Below are 22,629 nucleotides of genomic sequence, written 5' to 3'. Positions count from 1 at the left end.
TTATTGTTGTAAAGAAATATAAATGTTTTTGAGATCATGAGACTATATTGATAATCCTGTGATGGTAAATAAAAATAGTGTTGGAGGAGTCAAGAAGGTCTGGCAGCAGTATATTTCCAGTACAAAATGACTCTTGGAACCTCGACTGTTCTGAAGAAAAGTCTTATGGAACTTAAGTCTTAATTCTGTTTCTGTCTCCAAAGATGCTGTGAGATCTCCCGAGTTCTCCAGAACCTTGCTTTTATTCAGATTTCCAACATCCACAGTACTTCACTTTGTTCGTAGATCTATGCTCCTTGTACCTTATGTTCTAAACTGCACAGGTATGTTTCCTCTTTTGAACATCTGCATTGTGTTGAAATCCAGACTAATTGCAAAAACTCCAACTCTAAATATTTTCTTCGCTCATTTAATATCTGGGAATATTTTGACTTCCTTTCGCAATCTCCAAACTCTAATTTTAATTCCTACTTCCTGATCGAGTTTTCATGGTTAATTTTTGCAATGTATATGTGTTATATGAACTAAACTAAAGGAGCTAGAAGTGAAAATATCATTTTTATAGAATAATTCCAGTATATTAAAAACTAACTGCTAAGACAGGCATGTGAGATGTTCGCTTTTGGTGAAGTAGTATAACCTGAATAAGTGCAAGAAACAGTGAAGACATTTTCTTTCTATACTTTAGAATACTGCCTTTGTAGACATGCCTTTATAACAATCAAGCAAATTGTAGAGTAAGTCAATTTATATTTAATTAATACAACTGAAATACACTAAATCAAAAAAAAGCTTGGTTGGAAATACAAAATCTTCTCAACTAGTTTTCCTGAACCAGTTAATGCAGATATTGATCAGTGGAATAAAGTTATTGAACAACTAGGAACGCCATCTGCAGAATTCATGAAGAAATTGCAGCCAACTGTACGAAATTATGTAGAGAATCGGCCAAAATATCCGGGGCTTGGCTTTGAAACACTGTTTCCAGATTGGGTGTTTCCAGCAGATTCAGAACGTGACAAATTAAAAAGTATGTTTTGCTTTTTGAAGCTGTGTGTTTAGATCATGTTCAAGAGCATTGTGTACATCTGTATTTTTAAACTTTGTTTGCAAAGACCTTCAATAACATGTAAAATTACTTGGAAATCAAACTGCTGAAAATATTAAAATCCAGGGGTATGATGTGCCACTGAATTTTTAAAAGCTTCAACTTGGTGATTGTTTTAAAATAATTTAAAAGTTTAACAAAAATATAAAATTGATTGTTTTCTGACGATTGTAAATCTTAAGATCATAGTTCAATGTTTTAAAAAGTGAGCAATTTTTTAATGTTGCATTTTAGGAATAAAGTGAGTGCTTCAGCACATCTCATTGGTCAGTAGCAAAATTATGTTTGTATTAGTTAACATATTTGCTGTAGCTTATGTAAGACTAGTCCTCTCAATGTACATTTTAAATGCATTTAATAACTTATAAAATGGGTAGGTTACAGAAACCCCATAATCATTAAATTGTTTTATTTATTACATTTCAGTAAGTCAGGCCAGAGATCTTCTATCAAAAATGCTGGTAATTGATCCTGACAAGCGAATTTCTGTAGATGATGCCTTACAACATCCCTATATTGCTGTCTGGTATGATCCTTCTGAAGTAGAAGCGGTAAGCAAATTACTTCTGATTTAACATTTTAGTTATCTGTTTTATACTAGTGTTTGATTCATATTTTGCTTCTGTACTTGAACTGTTTTAATCTAAGCTGTATGTTAGAATCAGAACTTAGACTCTGAAATAAATGATGGAAGCAGGAGTAGGTTGTATGGCCGGTTGAACCTGCTCTGCAGTTCAGTACCGTCATGGTGGTTCTTATACTTCATTTGCAGGTTTCCACCTGCTACTGATCTTCTATTCCCTGTAATCCAGCAGAGGCTGGAGCAAAGCATTGATTATTTTCTCATCCCACTTGTCTGCTGATCATGGCAGTTTTTAAACAAGTGGTGATATGACTGATTTAAATGGATTTTTGGCCTCTATCTGACTAGAATGGAACCAAGTTAGCCAGGTTTCTTTAGTCAGCGTAGGGTAATGAGTTTATTGCAAATAACACTTGGCTGTAATATGTGAAGACTGCTGACCAAAAAAAGATGCGTATGACTAATATTGAGTCATCCCAAACTTTACTTGAGATAAATATGAGTAAAAGATAAATGCCTAACACCCTTGGAAAATGCAGCAACTGCCATGTGATCCATGGATTTGTCAGACATTAGTAATACTGTAGGTCACTAATTCTCATGAAAACCTCATGGGATTATGGGTTTGACAAAATGACCTTGTAGCTCTGTTATGAGCTGCACCATGTTCTGGTGATTTACCTGCCTTTCTTAGGACTGTGCTTCTTTGGGTTCTTGGAAACTGCAGTCTACAGTTACAGGCACAACTTTAGTTTCTCCACAAAAAGTGAAATTCGCTAACCTAGTATTGCTGCTCTACTTGTGCTCTAATCTGGCTTAGTTGGCAAAGCAAATCTGCTTGTGGTACTCCTTCACCCTATCTCACATTTGTGCTGAACTATAGTCCAAAAATGTGAAGCTTCGGTGGATTGGCCATGCTAAATTGCCCATGGTGTCCGGGGATGTGTAGGGCAGGTGGATTAGCCTTGGGAAATGCAGGGATAGCATTGGGGTGTGTGGACTTGTTGGGCTGAATGTGCCACACTGTGTAGGGATTCTATGATACTCGTGGCACTTTTGAGTCCCAACAGCTTCCAGAATTTTTTTGGAGCCATGACTCCAACGTTTTGCTGCTTAGTAACTGCAAGAACGTTTTCCTGAGTTCTAACAGCACAGAGCCATCCAACTTGACTTCTCACTTGGAGTACCAACAGCACATCAATTGTCGTTCACTTGCCTTTTCAGCAGTGTATTCTGACAGTTCTTTTCTGGATGAAGCTTGCTTCTGTCTTAGTCTTTATCACCTCCTCCCACTAACAGACCCAGGACCCTTCCGGACCTGAAAAGTTAACTCTGAATTTTTTCTTCACAGGTACTGCCAGACCTGCTAAGCTTTTCCAGCAATTTAGTAGTAGTAGTAGTAGTAATCGTTGTCACTATTACTACTACAACCCAGGACTGTTTGTCAGAGGCCCTTGAACTGTTCTGGGTGTCCTATTGAAAATGATGTAACAAGATCCACCCTTGCTCCAAGCAACGTTTTAAATGTAACTAATATTTTGGAACAATAAAATGTAGCACCTCTATGGAATTGTCCGTCCTTCAACTGTTGCAATGCTGTCTCTGGCAGTACAGAAAAATCTGAATTAATTACACTTGAACAATCAAAGATTTTTCCACGTCAAACCTAGTCATTAATAAACTATCCTCAATTCTGATGGAGGCCGAATGGGGTAACACTGTAGAGAATTCTCTCTGAATACATTACTCCTCAGTCTTAAATGATCAATTAAGATTCTTGTGAAGGTTTGTAGCTCAGGTGGATGAAGTTGTTGGCTTGCTTGCTGAACTGGCAGGTTATTGTATAGATGTTTCATTACCATGCTAGGTAACACCATTAGTGCAACCTCTGACAAAGTGATGATGTTCTACTCAGTTTGGTATTTATATGATCCAGTCTGTTAAGTTGGTTATGTCATTTCCAGTTCTGTTCTGCATGGGTTTATGTATGGGGTCTAATTCCACGTATTGTTTGCATTATGGGTTGAAAATCAGGCCTCTAGGAATTCCCGTGCATGCCTGTGGTTGGCTTGAGCTAGGATGATCATGTTTTCCCTTTTAAGTTGATGGCTTTCATTGTCCAAGTGCACTTAGATGAGGGAAAGTTCATCGTGTCGTTTTGCTGCTAGCTGGTGTTTGTGTGTCCTGATGGCTAGTTTCTTTCCAGTCTAGCCAATGTAATGTTTATTGCAGTTTTTGCAAGGTATTTTGTAAACTGTTGGACCTGCATGCCATGGGTATGGGGTGGCTGACAACGAGACTTCTGCGACCACAAGGAATCGATGTAGCACAGAAACCCACAGCCACACAATGACAAACACACATAAGAACCAAAGACACCCACATCCAGCCCTGAGGGAGGGTAATATCCAAAACATTGACTTCTCCTTTCCTCCAAATGCCACCTGGCTCGCTGTATTCTTCCAGCCTCCCATTTGTTTGTATATGATGTTGGTTGGGAGATAAGCATTGAACAAGAAATTGGATCGAATGTCTGCTCTTCAAACTAGTGCCATGTGATACTGTCTTGCTTAGCTGGCATCTCATTTCCGATGTAACACTGCCTTTAGCATTAAGTACTATCTTTAATTGTGTGTTCAAGTCTTTGGAATTGGGTGTAAACTCATGCCATTCTGCCTTTAGGGCATGACTGCTACTACTGAGCTAAGGCTAATGGCAGGAATGCCTTCTCAATTTTATGTACAGAACGTTGAGGTTCTGTTCAAGCACATTTTTCTGAAAGAGTTTGGGAGAATTACGATTTTTGGTAGGGTTAAACAAAAATATGTCCACATGTATGACAAAATGCTATCTCCATACTATGTCGTTGTTGATTCAGTTAAAAGTTAATAATATATCTTGTCCTGATTCTTTGAAACCACTATTCTTCTGTAATAACAATAGATCTGTTATGGCCCACGGCACCAAATAGATTTGCAAAGTAATGGTGCATTATTAGGAAAATGAGATGGAAAAATATTACTCAGACACTTACTAGAGACTGTTCTGTGTAAGACTTAAGTATATTAGAAACTTAGTATAAAAGATGAACTAATTATTTACTGTTAATCAATTTGATCAGACTAGTTGCAAGTAGTAATCTAAGCACTCCTGCCTGGTGGGCTGTTGAGAGACCTAGACTCGAGTCTCACTCCAGAAGTGTACAATAACCTCTCTGAACAGGTTGATTTTAAGTGTTTTTCACTCCCTCCTATAATTTGGGAATGCTTTTAGTACTATAGGTCAAGTCCAGACAATTAAACCAGAAATATTATTATTGAGCTATTAATAAAAGTTAGCACTTGTCCAGGTATCAGCTGTGAATTAATGCACGATGTGTCTTAGCTCAATAGAAGGAATTGTGAACTTTTTGATTCCTGCATCTTGATTCTAAACTTTTTGTTTGTGCAATAGCCCCCTCCGCAGATTTATGATAAACAGTTGGAGGAGCGAGAACACAGTATAGAGGAATGGAAAGGTAAATATTTACAAGACAGTGCTTAAAGATTAATTGAAAGATATAATAATTCACTGCAGTGGAACACAAACGTTTATATTTCTTGTGTTTTTTAGTAGTTGACCAATTTAAGTAAATATTGGTTAAACATTAAACTGCTTTGTTACATTAAAACACTGCTAAAAACACAAATCACTGCTTTATCATAAATCTAAAGGTGGTAAAGCATTTTTGTAGAAGTAGACAAATGTTTTGAAAGTGGTGAAGACGGTCTGTTGGGCCCTAATACACTCCTTTACTGTTTTTGTTACTTAGATATAATTACGCAAAACTTAGTTTATCAATTCAATCACAATATTTTCAATATTGTCATAATGGATGTGAGTTTGCTCGCTGAGCTGGAAGGTTAGTTTTCAGACGTTTCGTTACCTAGAATGGTACCATTCTAGGTAACATCATCAGTGAGCCTCCGACAAAGCGCTGGTGTTATGTCCTGCTTTCTGTTTATTTGTTTAGGTTTCCTTGGGTTGGTGATGTCATTTCCTGTTCTTTTTCTCAGAGAATGGTAGATTGATTTGGAGCCAGTGTGTTTGTTGATGGAGTTCCGGTTGGAATGCCATGCTTCTAGGAATTCTCGTGCGTGCCTCTGGTTGGATGGATGGATGTATTGTCCCAATCAAAGTGGTGTCCTTCCTCATCTGTATGTAAGGATACGAGTGGTAGTGGGTCATGTCGTTTTGTGGCTCGTTGATGTTCATGTATCCTGGTGGCTAGCTTTCTGCCTGTTTGTCCAATAAGTACCGAACAGACTACATTGAGAAGGCGAACGCACTGCTTGCAGATACCGACACTTACCAACAGGTGGCGATAGACCCGACCCCACAACTAGAGAACCGAATCACAGCCTTACCCAAAAAACTTCAAAAATCTGGAGAATTAAACAAGAGAGACTTCCAAAAAATGAAAGCAGATGGATCCAACACACCACGCTTCTACGGACTACCAAAAATTCACAAACCAGGAGCCCCCCTCAGACCCATAGTGTCGCTACCTGGAACACCAACCTACAGATTAGCCAAGGAACTACACCAAAGACTAAAACACCTAGTAGAAGACTCCCGCTGCTCCACCCAAGAATTCCTGAACACCATCAAAGACACCAAGATAGAAGAGGATGAAATAATGGTCTCCTTTGACGTAACAGCCCTGTTCACATCCATCAACATCAACCTGGTCAAAGAAACACTGACTACACTATTAGAAGAACTGAAGACACGTACACCAGACACCACCAACCTCATCAGAAAGGACAACATCATCAAGCTAGTGACCTATGCCTCACCACCCACTTTACTTTCAATAACAAAACCTACAGACAAACCAACGGTACACCCATGGGATCTCCGATATCAGGGTTCTTAGCAGAGGCAGTAATGCAGAGACTCGAACAAACAGCTCTGCCGATCATCCAACCCAAACTTTGGGTCCGCTATGTGGATGACACCTTTTTGTCATCACTAAACAAAACAAATTAGAGGAAACCTTCAAGACCATCAATAATACCCTTTACTGGCATAACATTCACAAAAGAGGAGGAAAACAACAACAAACTGCCATTCCTAGATGTCACAGTAGAGCGAACAGCCAATGGGGAACTTCAAACCAGCGTCTACAGGAAAACAACACAATACGGACCAAATACTGAACTACAGGAGCAACCATCCCAACACCCACAAACGAAGCTGCATTAGAACAATATTCCAACGAGCCACCACACACTGCAGCACAGAGGAACTACGAAGAGCAGAAGAAAATCACCTATACAGCGTATTCAAAAAGAATGGGTACCCTATGAACACAGTCCGCCAATTTCTCTGCAACAAACCCAAACAAACAGACAAAACAGGCCCAGAAACCATAACCAGTCTCCCCTACATCAAAGACATTTCCGAAATGACTGCCAGACTACTCGGACCTCTTGGCATCAGGGTAGCCCACAGACCCACCAACACACTAAAACAGCACCTAATGAACTTAAAAGATCCTATACAGACAACAAGCAAAACAAACGTCATCTACAAAATATCTTGTCAGAACTGTGACAAACACTACATTGGACAAACTGGCAGAAAGCTAGCCACCAGGATACATGAACATCAACTAGCCACAAAACGACATGACCTACTATCACTCGTATCCTTACTTACAGATGAGGAAGGACACCACTTTGATTGGGACAACACATCCATCCTAGGACAAGCCAACCAGAGACACGCGCGAGAATTCCTAGAAGCATGGCATTCCAATTGGAACTCCATCAACAAACACATTGATTTGGAGCCGATTACCATCCTCTGAGAAAAAGAACAGGAAATGACATCACCAACCCAAGGAAACCTAACCAGATAAATAGAAAGCGGGACGTAAGACCAGCGTTTGTCGGAGGCTCACTGATGATGTTACCTAGAATGGTGACGAAACGTCTGAAAACTAACCTTCCAGCTCAGCGAGCAAACTCACATGTCATAATATTTAAGAAAAATGTAATATACATTGAAACCTTTTTATGGGGATAGAAGTGTGGCTCAAGACTTGAAAATAATTTAAGAAAGGTGGTTTCCATGAATTTTGGACAAATGCCATCTCTTATAATAGATAACAAGCTGTAGAACTGGATGAACCCAGGCCAAGCAACATCAGAGGAGCAGAAAGGCTGACGTTTTGGGCCTAGACTCTTCGGCTTTGCAGTGGGGTTAAAATTGTTTGAGATAGTCGGAACTGCAGATGCTGGAGAAGCCGCGATAACAAGGTGTAGAGCTGGATGAACACAGCAGGCCAAGGATCTATGCCAGAAACAGCAGCCTTCCTGCCCCTCTGCTGCTTGGCCTGCTGTGTTCATCCAGCTCTATATCTTGTTATCTCGGATTCTCCAGCATCTGCAGTTCCTACTATGTCTGCCATCTCTTATAATTTTTTTTCATGGTCATCCATTGCCGTTGTGTGTTTTCTGTCTTCCCCTCTGTGTCTGTGTGTTTCTCACTCACAAACAAGACTCTTCTAGCCCTTTAGTTAACCTGCCCAAATACTATACCTTGCTCATAATAAGTTCCTTGAACATTTAGACTCCTACTATGCGTACAGTGCTTGAATACATTTCTCTCCATGGCTCTGCTCTATCACTCTATTGTTTCAATAATTCTAGAATTGTAAGCCCAGAGAATTATTGACTTTCCCTGACACCAAGTTGAGTCTCACTCGGAGATCCTCATTTTTCTGTACTGACTTAGCTGTCCACCGCTTAAGGGATTTAATATTGATGCTCGCACTTCATTCCTCTGTCTGTGTTCTGGTATGGCATCTGGTTCTGTGACTCCAGTTTTAAAATTTCATTTTTCATTTTCACTTCATGCTTAACTAGCTTTAATCTGTTCCTGTTAATTTGATCCTGCTCTGTTTTCTGCACCCTTTTCTGCTTCCTCCTGTTTACTACTTGTGACCGCTGACTTCAGTCAATTTTCTGGACCCCATGATCCTTCATAATTATGTTGAATGGCTCCTGAAGTTCCTACTACTCTTGATCTTGTGTATTCCTTTCATCCCTAAAGCCGTGTTCAGGTTAGCTTCCTTGTTTGTACTGAATCCTGTAGATTGATATTTTAAGTTCTGACTCCTGGCACTTAGGCTGGTATGCTTTAACTCTCTGTCTCACTACTAACATCAAGCCTGTGATGGACCAAACTCCTCTGGCTCTTGTTTGACTGTCCACTCCTCTTACTGTGTTTTGCCTGAACAGTCTTGAGCAACATATGCACTAATACTCTGAGGCCAGAACCATGCCCTCTTGGTACAATTGTTTAAACAGAGTAATGTTAATGCTGTTAAATTGACTCCACCTTGTTTATGTGCAACTTCCACGTAATACTGAACTTTAAACATTGAATGTAGTTTATTTCATTGTCACCTTCATGTCCTTTGTAATAATGTTAATTTACAATGTCTCCTCTGTTTCACTGCAGCTTCATTTTTATTTTCATTTTTCTATGTTCTTCAGCACCCACATTTGTGACTTAGTGCCCACTTAGAGTCCTTAGATCCACTTAAATCTCTCCCTCTTAGCCACTTTTGAGCCCGTACCTTTGTTAACTTGACATGTCATTCTTTTTCTCCTTCCCTGACCCCAGTTCTGTTAATTCCTTCCCCGCCACTACCTCCAATGCATCACCATTTTTCTGCCTTCCCACTCTTTGTGCAAGACTTTAATTATCTTTGGATAGATCCACTGCTATCTGTGGGCCATGGCATTCTCTGATTCTGGTGCTCATCACAAATACCCTTGCCATCCCTGTTCTGACCTGTCTCCCACCTCTTTCCTCAGCCACTTAACCCATTCAACAGTGTTTCATCAGTCTGTGCCAATGAATTAATAGCCATGGTCCATTTCTGCATTTCTTTCTGGAATGCCTGTTGACTTGCAATGCCCTTTCCAAGCCTAATTTTACTGGGGAAAGTTGATGTCCTAGTTTTGCAATCTGTGGTTTGCTGGTAGTGACTCCTCAGCTTACTAAAGCTCCCTGTTAACCTACATTTTCCACCATTGGCTATGCGCTAACACCAAAGTGGCAATGTAAGTGTTATTACTGGATCATATCTTCAACCTATTCATTGGTGCCCTGTTCCCCTGAGTACATCTGCTTCTTCCATCCCCTTACGCCTCTGTTAAAATCTTAATTCTCATCGCAGTCCTTAGTTGTAGCTGAGTTTCTGCACATAATATCCCATTGTGGCTTCTCATCTTTGGTGGTTTAATCTGCATCTAAATTAATTTTGCTGTCTCATTTCGTATACCTAAATTAGTTCCAACTTCCCAGATTCAACGTGTTTTGGCAGAACAAAGCATCAATTTTGTGTAGCTGAGACCTACATAATTGAATTATTGAATTATCTATCTGCTGTCTAGTTTGTTCACAATCCAATTAACATGATGAGATTTTGTTTTGAAAGTATCAGGATATGTTTTCAACTTACAGGTATTAACCTTTTCTTTCAGAACTGATCTATAAAGAAGTTGTGGACTGGGAGGAGAGGAATAAGAATGGTGTTATTAAGGAACAGCCCTTACTTTCAGGTTGGTGGTTGCTTTTGGTTTTGAGTTCCTAATAAATGTTCCGTTTTATTGGTTCCTAGATATCGGCAAAACCATCTTTATTGCTGCTGACTAATTTCCTTGAAGATGCGGCAATTTTTATTCATGTTTCTCTTGTATTCTTTGTGTCCTTTTGATTTTTAGGGAAAAACCTTTCACAAAAGAAATTAGAGAACATTAGTAGAAATGAAACTGAAGGAAAGGTGATAAATTGCGTTAAAAATCAAAATGGAGGATGTAGAATTTGACTTAAAAGTTTTCCATGTAGTTGGTAGTAAGGTGTGGTCCAGTGTTCATTTCTATGGCTTCGGTTCACTTTAGATATCAATAATTTAGATATTGTCCAGTATTAAGCTCCATTGAGGAAAGATCATGAGGCTTTCGCTGCAATGCAGATTCACTAAGATGTGGCCTGTATGAAGTAATAAAAATATGAAGAAAAACACAAAGATGGATTTTTTTTGTTGGCAATGTAGACTATATTAGCAGCAGAATAATGTTTAAAATTGAGGAGACAGGGCAAAATGAGGAGCAGCAACAGCAACTTCTCAAGCAGTTGAGAAATGAGGAAAATGTGTTCATAATTGTCAAATAATTTTAAAGGATTTAGAACCAAGAACCCGAGTGAAGTCCATTTACCCATTGCCTGTGTGTGGTTCTGAGAAGTGCTCTCTCTTAGTGGGGACGATTTCACCCAGCCAGACAGTGTCCATGGCATGTGATGAAGGAATGGAGAAAAGACTACTTGGTGCCACCCTTGTTGATCTGCCTTTCTCATTTACATCGGTTTCCTGGTATTGCCTAGTGGTAACCAATGCCCAACCCTCGTTGAGATTGTTCCTGTTCATGCTGAATGCACACCCTGTCCCACTGTACTAAATAGGATAAGTTCAAAACTGAGCATCTCTGATGCACTGTGGGCCATCAGCAACAAGATTGTATTCAAGCGCAATCTTTAATTCATAATCTGATCTGACCCTCATTCTATCATTGTCATCTAGCGGGCCAGGAACAGTACCAGGTATAAGTTTAAAAACGGGTTGCCAAGTCTGAAGCTGCAACCCATTGATTACATGCACCCTTAAAAAGTAGGAGCAGCTTGTTAAAGACATCATGCATTCAGCCATTGAGTTCTACATCACAAAAAAAGGGGTCTTTGGCCCATTGTGTCTATGTCAGTCAAAAAACAAGCACCTAGCTGTTCTAATTCCATTTTACAGCACTTACCCTTAGCATCACAAGTGCACATCTAAATACTACTTAAATATTATGAAGGTTTCTGCTTCTGCCACCCTTGCAGTGAGTTCGAGATTCTCACCACCCTCTGGATGCAAAGTAAAATCTTGATACCTTCTCTAAACCTCCTGTCATTTATACTCTTTGGTCATTGATCCCTTCTTCGGGGGGAAAGGTTCCTTCCTGTCTCTGCCTTCATAATTTTCCACACCTCAATGATTTGTATCGTTGAAAGCCATAAGTAAAGTGCTGGAAGACTGGAGGTTGGCTAACGGTGCTGCTATTTAAGTAAGGTGGTAAAGAAAATTCATGGGACTATAGGCCAGTGAGCCTAACAGCAGTGGTGGGCAAGTTGCTGTAGGGGATCCTGAGGGACAGGGTTTGTGTGTATTTGGAAAGGCAGGGATTTAATCAACCTGGCTTTGTGCATGGGAAATCGTGTCTCATGAACTTAATTGAGTTTTTTGAAGAGGTAACAAAGAGGATTGATGAAGCAGAGCAGTGGACATGATCTATATGGACTCGGTAAGGTGTTCCACAGTCTACCTCATGGTAGACTGGTAGCAAGGTTAGATCACATGAAATATAGGGAGAACTAGCAATTTTGGATACAGAACTAGTTCGAAGACAGAGGATGGTAGACTGGAGACCTGTGACCAGTGGTGCCCCACAAGGATTGTTACTGGGTCCATTGCTTTTTGTTATTTTATATGAATGATTTGAATGTGATCCTAGGATTTATGGTTAGTATGTTTGCAGATGAAACCAAAATTGGAGATGTAGTGCACAGCAAAGAAGATTACCTCAGAGCACAACAGGACCTTGATCAGATGAGTCAAAGGGCTGAGCAGTGGAAGATGGAGTTTAATGGAACTAAATGTGAGATGCTGCATTTTGGAAAGGCAAATCAGGGCAGGAATTATAAAGTTAATGGTAAGGTCCTGGGGAGTGTTGCTGAACAAAGAGACCTTGGAGTGCAGGTTCATAGTTCCTTGAAAGTGGAGTCCCAGGTGGACAGGATAGTGAAGAAGGTGTTTTGTATGCTCGCCTTTTATTGGTCAGTGCATTAAGTGTAGGAGTTGGGAGGTCATGTTGTGACTGTATGAGACATTACTTAAGACATTTTTGGAATACTGCATTCAGTTCTGGTCTTCCTACTATAGGAAGGATGTTGTGAAACTTGAAAGGATTCAGGAAAGACTCAGGATGTTGCCAGGTTTGGAGAGTTTGAGCCAAAGGGAGAGGCTGACTAGGCTGGGGTTATTTTTCCTGGAGCGTTGGAGGCTGAGGGGAGTGATCTTATCTACGTTCATAAAATCATGAGGCGCAGAGGGTAGGATGAACAGGCAAGGTCTTTTCCCTAAGTCAGGGGAATCCAAAACTAGAAGGCATTGGTTTAAGGTGAGAGGGGAAAGATTTAAAAGGGACCTAAGGGCAACTTTTTCACAGAGGTTGGTGCATGTATGGAATGAGCTGCCAGAAGAATTAGTGAGGGCTAGTACAGTTGCAACACTTGAAAGTCATCTGGATGGGTACATGAATAGGAAGATTTTGGAGGGATACGGACCAAATGCTGGCAAATGGGACTAGCTTAATTTAGGATATCTGGTCAGCATGGACAAGATGGACAAAAGGATCTGTTTCCATGTTATATAGCTGTGTGACTCTGTGGACCCCCTCGTTTTCCTTGAAGCAGAGGAAACTAACCCTCTTCTATCCAATCACTCATCATAACTAGAAGTCTCCACCCCAGGCAACAAACTGGTAAATCTCCTTTGCACCCTCTCCAAAGCCATCACATTTTCCCTTTAATGTGGGCTCCAGAACTGTATACAATACTCTAACTGTGGTCTGTCCAGTGTTTCATACAGTTTGAGCAGAACATCCCTCCTCACAACCACAATGCTTCAACTAATAAATGCAAGTATTCCAAATAACCACTTTATCTACCTGCCTTGTTACCGTAAGAGATCATGGATGTGCACATCAAGGTGTGTCTGATCCTTGGTGCTTTCCGCGGTCTTACCGTTCATTGTATGTTCCCTTGCCTTTGTTTATCCTGCTGAAGTGCATCACCTATTACTTATCTGGATTGAATTGTTTGCCACTGATCAGCCCCTCTATATCCTCCGTAATCTTCGGCTGTCCTCATCAGTATTTAATGATCACCAGCACTCGCTGTCGCGCACATATATTGCGAACGTTGCGATCAGTCCCCCTAAGTTCAACTGTTTATTGATGCCACAAACAGCAAGAACCCCACTGGATCCAGATTTCTGATCATAAAAACACTGTTTTACCATCATCCTCTGCTTCTTCCTACCAATTTGCCACCTTTCCATGTATACTGTAGGTTGTTGCCTTCACTATCAATTTGTTCTGCAGGACCCTATCAAAGCCTTGTTGAAGCCCAAGTAGACCATATTTATTACATTGCCATCATCTATACACCTTTCATCTCAAGGTGGTCAGACATGACGAACTGTCAACAAAACCATGCTGACTATTCCTGATGAATCCCTGCCTCTAAGTGTAAATTTAATTGTGTCCCTCAGAATGACTTTGATTTGTTTCTCCACCACTGAGGTTAGACCAACCTATGTTTTCCTGCTTTATCCCTTCCTCCTTCAATAATGCTACCACATTGGCTGTTTTCCAAACCTCTGGCATCTCTTTTGTGGCCAGAGAGGAGTTGAAAATTATTGCCTGTGTCCCTACTATTTTCTCACTTAACCTGGAATGTGTTTCATCCGGACCTGGATGCCTGCCAGACTTTCTCTCTGATTTCTGTACATGCCATACTCTCGCTCGTAAACACTGACACATATTAATTCAGTCCCCTACCTGTGTCCTCCAGCTCCTCTCTCAAATTACCACTGTTGTCCATTATTGGCCTTTCTCTATTAGCCTTTTACTGTTAACATACTTGTACAATAAATTAGAATTTTTCTTTTATCTACAATCATCTTTTCACGTCCCCTTTTTGCACTCCTAACTTCTTTAAGTTCACCCTTATACGTTCTATGCTTCTGCACGGCTTCTGTTTTAAGTCCTCTGTATTTGTTGTAAGCCTCCTTCTTTTTCTTTATCTAATCCCGTATATCCCTTGATATCCATAATTTGCTGAATTTGTTAGTCCTACTCTTCAACTTTATTGGAACATGTTGATCCTGTACTCACCGTATTTCCTCGCTGCTATAACACAGTTTACCTACAGGTATCTGCTTCCATTCCATTCGATCCTTACCAAATCATCTGACTGTATTAAAATCTGCCTTCCCCCAATTTGATCTTTGATTTCAAGCCCATTTGATTCATGACTTAGAACCATGTTACTGTTACTTCACTGGAACTCCCTTTTGAATAGTGGATCAAGAAGGCAGCTCACCATCTTCACTGCTAAGAGGGATAATTTATAAACGATTGCCAGTGACCCACATATCTCTCAACCGCTCATTTTCAGTGTGATCAACTAAGCCCCACCCTCCCTGACTATTTGGAGGGTTTCATGATGTCTTTGCTGTTGAGACTTATTGGAGTGGTAATTGTATAACATGGGTTATCTGATGTAATTGTCAACAGTAGCTTTTGGCAGAAGAAATGGTGGCGACAATAGTAGATGGGCTAATACCTGAAGAGTTTATGCAGGAATATTGCCATTAAATGATGGTGTCCTCTTGCTGTGCAATGATAGTGTCCCTACTCCTGGATTGGAAAACCCAGGTTCAAGCTCACCTGCTCCAGAGGTGTGTAACAATATTTCTGAACAGGTTGATTAGAAAAATAGATTAAACTATGGTGTTTCCATACTCATGGTATTTCCACCAGGGGGCAGCAGATTACAGCTTGCTGTTGTATTCTAGTTACAAAATGTGCATATTATAATGATGAAATGAGTAAATTCCTGGATTCTTTGACGAAGTGTTTTGCCAAAACTAACAAGGGACCTAGAAGGAGGCAATTTCACTACCTCTCTTGAGATCTGAAAATCAACGGGTTTCTAAATCCAAGTTAATTTAAATCTTATTTGATTCATGATTCCTCTAATTCCTGAATGTGCTGATAACTGATGTATAACAGAAATCATAAAATAGTGAATTTAATATGGTGAATAAACTAAATTCATCACATTTAGATATTCAGGAGGGAAGATAGGAGCTAAAATAAAGATTGATATTTGTCGTACTATTTTATCCTATATTAGATGCCCTGGGTATTTATTGCTCAAGAACAAGCTGGCATTTTTTTTGAGGTGTGCTCAAAACAAAAGAAATGGGGAAGAGACTTGTGAACCATAAACTTTCACTTAGGATGTCACTGGATACTAGAGGATTAATATTGGAAATTGTCTGATGTGCTCCAATTTTAAAAAAAGTTGACCAGACAGTTTATAAAGAAACCTGCGGAGTCATAGTCTTATTGATATATGCAAAATAAGGGAATCTAAAATATCTGATGTAAGTTCGAAGAATCTTTCGAACTAATTAAATAGGTGGATTGTCTAACAATCTGTGGGCTGGGCTGATGGAATTTACAACCTCGAAGGCCTTCTCGTTCACCTTTTGAAATGAGGATTTATACCAAGTTTCCGATAAAAGGTTATCAAAATTAAGCTTAAAACAATGGCTATTTATATGATAGTTTGAAAATGTGTAAGAAATGCCCACAAATCAGTGTTGGGATTGCTAGTTATAATTTACATCAACTCTGAGTTAGCTCAGTTGGCTAGATGGCTGGTTTGCAATGCAGCAAGATACCAACAGTGTGGGTTCAAATCCCACGCCAGCTGAGGTTCCCTTGTAGGATTCTTCTCAAACTTTCCCATTGCCTGAGGTGTAGTGACCCTTGGGTTAAACCACCGCCATTGTCTCCCAATGAGCGGTATGGTCTGCTATGACTGTGGTGACTCAGCTTGTAGTTTACACTTTTTAATTCTTTTGAATTGTCAGTTAATTGTACTCTGCTTCACTCTTTTTGTTTCTAAATTTTATGATCAGTTTATGCTTTACTTTTTTCCTCTGTGACTTAAAGTAGAAAAGGAGGATAAAGCACTCTTTCCTGAAGGCCAAATTTTATAAATTATAGTGTTTACATCTCTGATCCCAATTTGTTTGCTTCCTTCAGCATTTTTAACCTTCAGTCCATGATGGCTTGTTTATTTTGTGTCACCAGTCTGATATGAAGAAAAGTTTCTCTGGTTGACTTTATCCCATACTCAATACTGTGAGGCCAGAGAATCTCTTAGAGTAGTGATGTAGGATCTTGCCATTAGCCTTTGCATTTCCTTTACTGGATTTATTCTGGGGGAGTAAGGCTTGTGTATGAGTATAGGTAACAGTCTGCTGTTTTCTCAGATTTTATCACCTTTTTTGTTTACTTAGAACAGATGCAGCAGTGAATAGCAACAACAGCCCCTCTCAGTCTTCCTCCATCAATGACATTTCATCCATGTCAACAGAGCAGACCTTGGCTTCCGATACTGACAGCAGTCTGGATGCTTCAGCAGGACCACTTGATGGTTGCAGGTGATCAGCCTCCAAACATGAGCAATATCAGAAAGTAGCAACTGCTGCTATTCTCAACCTGAGTTGCTTTTAAATTAAGAAAACCATGTAAAGAAGTTATATCTATTGCATGTACTGCAAACACAATGCCTATGCTTTACTTGGTAATTTATGATTGCCTGGCTTATGTTAAAAAATGACAGCCTAGGAATATTTGAAAAGGGAAATTATAATGGAATGTGTGTTTGTGCAAACTGCTCCCAGCTCCAAACGCAGGTGAGCACAACTTGGAAAAATGAAAACCATGTGAGAGCAAAATATGAATCTATACATAGCAGTTTTCTTGTCATCGTTTCTCACTTTTTTTTGTTGAAGATTCCTTATGTACATTCCAAAAATCTGTGAGAGAAACAACTGACAGCACTTTTTAATTTCAATACATAATTTTTTTGACATATCTATGAGAGGTAAGTTTGCCGCATTGTGAATTTCAAATTGTATCTGAAATAGAGAACTTAGTATTTTGTTATTATCATCTAACTATTGTTAAGTTTCCAATTACTTCTAAAATGACAACGAATAGTAACAAGCAAGTGTGATGTTGGTCAGAGATTGAGAAACTTTATAAAGATCTAGTTTAGTAGTATTTGGATCTACAATATGTTCTTCCTTTTGTAAATGACTAATTTTCAGGGTGGTCAGATCAGGATTATCAATAGAATGATCTGTCTTAAATTTATCATTTGTGATTTTTTTAAGCTGACCAAAAAGCATAATTATGAGGAAAGAGAACAAAGGGAAAAGGATTTTTGAAATTTTAATTTGGAAATTGTCGAGCATGCAGCATGTCATACTGGAATCAATGGTTTGGAACTGTTGTGCTCTAAGGTTTAAAAGTAGACTATTTAGGGTAGCACTTTGCAAAACTTTGGATTCATAAATAAACCCATTTTGATACTATTTTATGTGCCTTGTAAATGTTTAAATGCTTGCATATAAGCTAATTGTTGCCCCCCCAAAATTCTGATGATTGGGATATCTTCACTGTAAATTGTACCAGAAGAAACCAGCTGCTTAATCCAAAATAGTTTTGTTAAAATCCATTTTTCACAATGTCAAGTAGCAATGGTAGACCAGCATGCCACGTAGCAGCCTGTTGAAGAGTGAGCTGAACAGCTATTTAGTGATGTTTATGTTTGGCGTAATGGCAGTTTTAGGCTCATCAGTTCTTGTTATAACTTGTCTTTTCCAGTTGCAAAATACAATTTAAGTCACTGCCACATAGTTATGACCAAAGTCTGGACAACAAGTTTTAAAACCTGTTTTAGATAAAGTTAGTTGTAATCGAAGGAATGCCTAACACTCTTGCTATGTGCCATCAAACATTCATGGCTCACAAATTACCATTTCAAGCTTTTACATTGGGTGGTGGTGATGCAGAGAGAGAATCTGGGGTGCATTGGAACCTCCTGTCCTATAATGCTGTACTTTTGAGTATCCTGGGATCAAACTGTTTAGCCTATTTTGGTCAGGGTTTGTGCCCATTTGAAGGGGTAGGAATTTGTAGATCTTGTAGCATCATCAAACCTCTGGGCTGTATCTCAAACTGCTTTTAAAAGAAAAAGCCATGCTCCCCTGTCCTTAATCAAAGTTGACAACACAATCAATCGTGCTATAATAAATTGTACTCTACAAACCAGTCTTTGAATGTGGAAATCTCTCCTACACCTGAACCCTAGCATTACTGGATGGCAGAGGCATAATGTTTACCTTGTACTATTTCCCTAAAATTAGGGAAATTGTGATATAATGTCCCTACAGACATCGGAAAAAAAAGTGTTGTCTGCCAGTAATGAATGGGTATTTGAATCCACTCCACTAATGTGTGCAGAAATACCCAATTGCTCCAGAAATTATTGGATCTGTGGCAGGCCAAGTTTTCCATTCCTTATACATTTTGCCACACAACCACCCTTGAATATCTTCGATCTTTGTATTTTAATATTAATTGTTCTGAACTAAAGGCACAGACACCTAAAACCAGTCTTACATTTCCACATGCTTTATTTGACATCTCTTCCACAGAGAATCACTGCTTTCTATCAAACATGAAATTCTTAACTATGATTAAAGAACATGTATAGACTATTTCTTTAGTTTTCCCACATTTGATGTATTTCTTTATTCTTTTCCAGAAGTCACAGTATAGAATTGATTAAATGGATTTGTGTGTACACTGAAGGAGGAAATATGCTTGAGAAATTGTAAAGCTGTAGAATCAGATGATTGGGGTTTTCAGTTGCAGAGATGACATAAGGTACAAGGATTGTCATCTTCAGTGAATTTAGCTATTTAGGTTTTGTGCATAATTCTCAATTTATCTGAATGAAAGGTAGAAAAGTAAATTCATGCTCAATAAATCTCAAACCATATGAGTTTTCAGTGAAGCCTTTTCACAAGTCAATTTGCAAATAAATTTCACAATAGAATAGATTGAAAGTTATCAGTATTTAAAACATTGACTTCACTGCAGAAACAATAACGTATATTGACTGACTGAAAACCAACTATTCCTGAAAATATCAATATGTTTCACATTGTATCTGCAAACTTAATTTGTGCGTTAATTTTGGCAAGAGAAAATGTTATATTAAGCATTACAACAAAACTTAATACAGAAATAATTGTTTTGTATATAGGACAATTTTGAATGTTAAGTTACTATAATCTGGTTTATGCCTTTGTCTGCAAATTTGCTGACACAAAATTATGCTTAGTTCTCTTGGATTTTAGCCATAAAGGGAATAATTTGCCCTCACTTCCTGTGGTAAATTGCCTCTTTCATGGAAATGACATAATTGTGCAATTATGTGAGATATAATCTTTAATAATCTAGATTTACAAAGAATACACATCACTGGATACTGACCGTTTCACCTAATCAGTCCATGGCATATTAATGCTCTACTGTAGCCTAGTTCCAAGTCACGTTGTTTTGAAACAAGAAAATGAGAAAAGATAAGGTTGTACTGAAATAGAATGTTGTAAACATTTCTTTGCACAGTGCCTTGTGTTACCAAATATTTCAAACGGTTTCAATTACATGGATTATGTAGACCAACGTAAATAATTATGTAAACCAGTATTGACTTTGGCCTATTTTACAGTGAACTGCATGTTACTAACCGCTCAGCTCAGTTGACTGTAGACAAGAGCTCAGTGGCAATAAGCAATCTTTCGGCTGAAATTTTGTTGGAGTTGTATTTTCCAAGTAACTTGATTTTGTATTTTGCCTCAGCTACCTTACTAAGAATGTGTAGCAAATAACCCAAACCCAAGAATAAAAAGGTGTTGAGAATATCTAGAAAATTCGGCACAAAATCTGTGGAAAGAAGTGACAAGTTATCATTTAATGTGAAGCATCAGTATCAGATGCTTGTGTTTGACTTGAAGGGTTACGTCTGATGTGTTAACTTGCCGCTTTGTTTCCATAACAGTTCAGTGCTTCATAATATTATCATGTACTGAATTTTGTTTTGGATTTTTGTAACACTGGTCACGACTTCACAGTTGGGAATAACAGTAGCATCAAGACCTGACATTTGTGAAGTTCTGTTCATTTCATTTGAGCAAACATAATATTGACTGAAGAGACTACTGAGTACATACAGCATTTTCTGTTTGTTTCAAATTTCAGTTTGTAGTATATTCCCCCGAAAATTTTACAACAGATTTGTCCTCTTACAACAAATTGTGGCATTTGGTAATCATTACTGCTCACCTGGAAAGAGTAAGGGGCTTTACAGCCTGGTTTCTACTTTTCAAACATTCAACTGATTGGAATGTTGCAAAGTAGAGTGGCTCAGAGGCATTGTTGTGATGCATTGGAATAGGTTGTGTCTTTAAGTTCCATGGCGGTATTATTCGTGGTATAATCATTGGCTGTCTAAACCTTACCTGTGATTGCACAAACTGCACACTAAGGTGGTTTGCACTGAAATCATTCAATCAAAAGATCCAGCAGTTGTTTGGGATGGTTATTTTAAAGGAGTGATAAAACTAAATGTAAAGCTTTTAAATGTTTGTAGTTACTTTAGCTCTGTATGTATATGTTCGGTCTCTGTGAGCATCAGGGCTCGATGCTAAGTTAGAGCAGAATAACATCTGTGTTGTCACTTTCAAGCCTAGTGCTGCATAATGTTTCCATGTTCCAAGTAGTGTTGTGGATTCCATGGCACTGCAATTCTGCTCCATGTCACAGTTATCAAATGTCAGTAGCACCAAGACCTGATATTTGTGAAATCCCCTTTTCTGTTAATGTTCTGAATCATTTCCATTGAGTAAACAATGTTGACTGAAAAGGGCTGCTGTTAAGTACCGGTATCCTGAAGCTGTTAATGTTACAAGTGCTTTTAAAGTAGTTACTTGCAACCTAACCAGCTATGTTTCATCATCTGCCCGTTACATGGTGTTTGTGCAATAAGAGATCTTGTATATAAAGATTGTTGCCAATTGACATTCATGCTGGATTTTTATTTTGATCTCAAGTTTGACATTAGATGGTGCTTTTTTGTACTGACAACAGTCCTGCTTTTTTTAAACAGATTTTTATAGATTACATTGTTTTTAAGGGAACTATTTTGATCAGCTAACGTCAACTGCTCCAGGATATTAGAATGGTTTAAGATAAATCTGAAGGTTTTCAAAATGCGATTTTATCTGATAAACCTCACTACAGATGATACATGTGTGAATGCAAATAAAGCTGTGGTCTTCAAAAACTTTGTCTATGAATTTTGATTTCATTCAGTACTGAAATTTATCCACCAACTAGACTAATTTTGAAGTTAAGTAAGGTGAATTTTCATTTGCATCTCATTACATTTTACATAAAAATGCCTTGAGCATTTGGCATGTTGGAGATGCAGGTACAGGTACAGGATGTTCAATTGTTTTTAAGACAATGAAATACAGTCATGAAGGTCTACAAGACCGAAAAAGCCCGTTTAACATTTCACGTTGTGCATCAGTCCAAAACAAATACCAGAATATTCTAGTCCTAATTTCCTGTACATGGTCCATAACCTTGTGTACCTTGCCATCACAACTGTACACCTAAATACTGCTTAAATGTTATGAGCATATCTGCCTCTACTACTCTTGCAGACAGAGTTCCAGATTCCTATGACCCTTTTAAATAGATTGTTTTTCGAAATATGTGGAATTGGTGCTTTGTGACACAGTGGTAATGACCCTATCTCTGAGCCAATAGGACCAGGTTCAAGCTGCACTTACTCATATATAACACTTATAACAACATCTGTGAACAGGTTAATTAGTAAAATGAGAACAGAGATGTTTCCCTACCTCTGACCGAGGAGGCAAGGTTTCAGCTTCCACTTGCTCCAAAGGCAAACAACATTTCTGAACAGGTTGTTCAGGAAATAACTGAGATGAGAGATGGTGTACATGTTCCTCTGAAGTAATTCTATTTAATGGAGTTTGCAGACAGATCATCTCCATTCCAATGAGTTAGAATTGTCATTGGCAATCACTTGC

General features: G+C 38.7%; 1 protein-coding gene across 10 annotated transcripts in view; it reads left to right on the top strand.

Annotated features, from left to right (window-relative positions):
* Positions 1–21,851, top strand: part of LOC125458480 (mitogen-activated protein kinase 9) — a 57,168-nt gene extending 35,317 nt beyond the window's left edge. For 7 of the 10 annotated variants that reach the window (XM_048543761.2, XM_048543762.2, XM_048543764.2 and 4 more), the window contains 5 exons: positions 848–1,030; positions 1,535–1,659; positions 5,145–5,208; positions 10,235–10,312; positions 16,953–21,851. In XM_048543761.2, coding sequence (XP_048399718.1) covers positions 848–1,030; positions 1,535–1,659; positions 5,145–5,208; positions 10,235–10,312; positions 16,953–17,095 — 593 coding nt within the window. In that variant the 3' untranslated portion in view covers positions 17,096–21,851. Of the gene's footprint in view, positions 1–203; positions 790–847; positions 1,031–1,534; positions 1,660–5,144; positions 5,209–10,234; positions 10,313–16,947 lie in introns of those variants that run through there. The other 3 variants (XM_048543765.2, XM_059650684.1, XM_059650683.1) reach the window with 3 other exon arrangements.
* Positions 21,852–22,629: the final 778 nt, after the last annotated feature.

The sequence above is a fragment of the Stegostoma tigrinum genome, chromosome 13, assembly GCF_030684315.1.
Source record: "Stegostoma tigrinum isolate sSteTig4 chromosome 13, sSteTig4.hap1, whole genome shotgun sequence".
NCBI lineage: Eukaryota > Metazoa > Chordata > Chondrichthyes > Orectolobiformes > Stegostomatidae > Stegostoma > Stegostoma tigrinum.
This window is presented reverse-complemented; position numbering and strand designations above follow the sequence as displayed.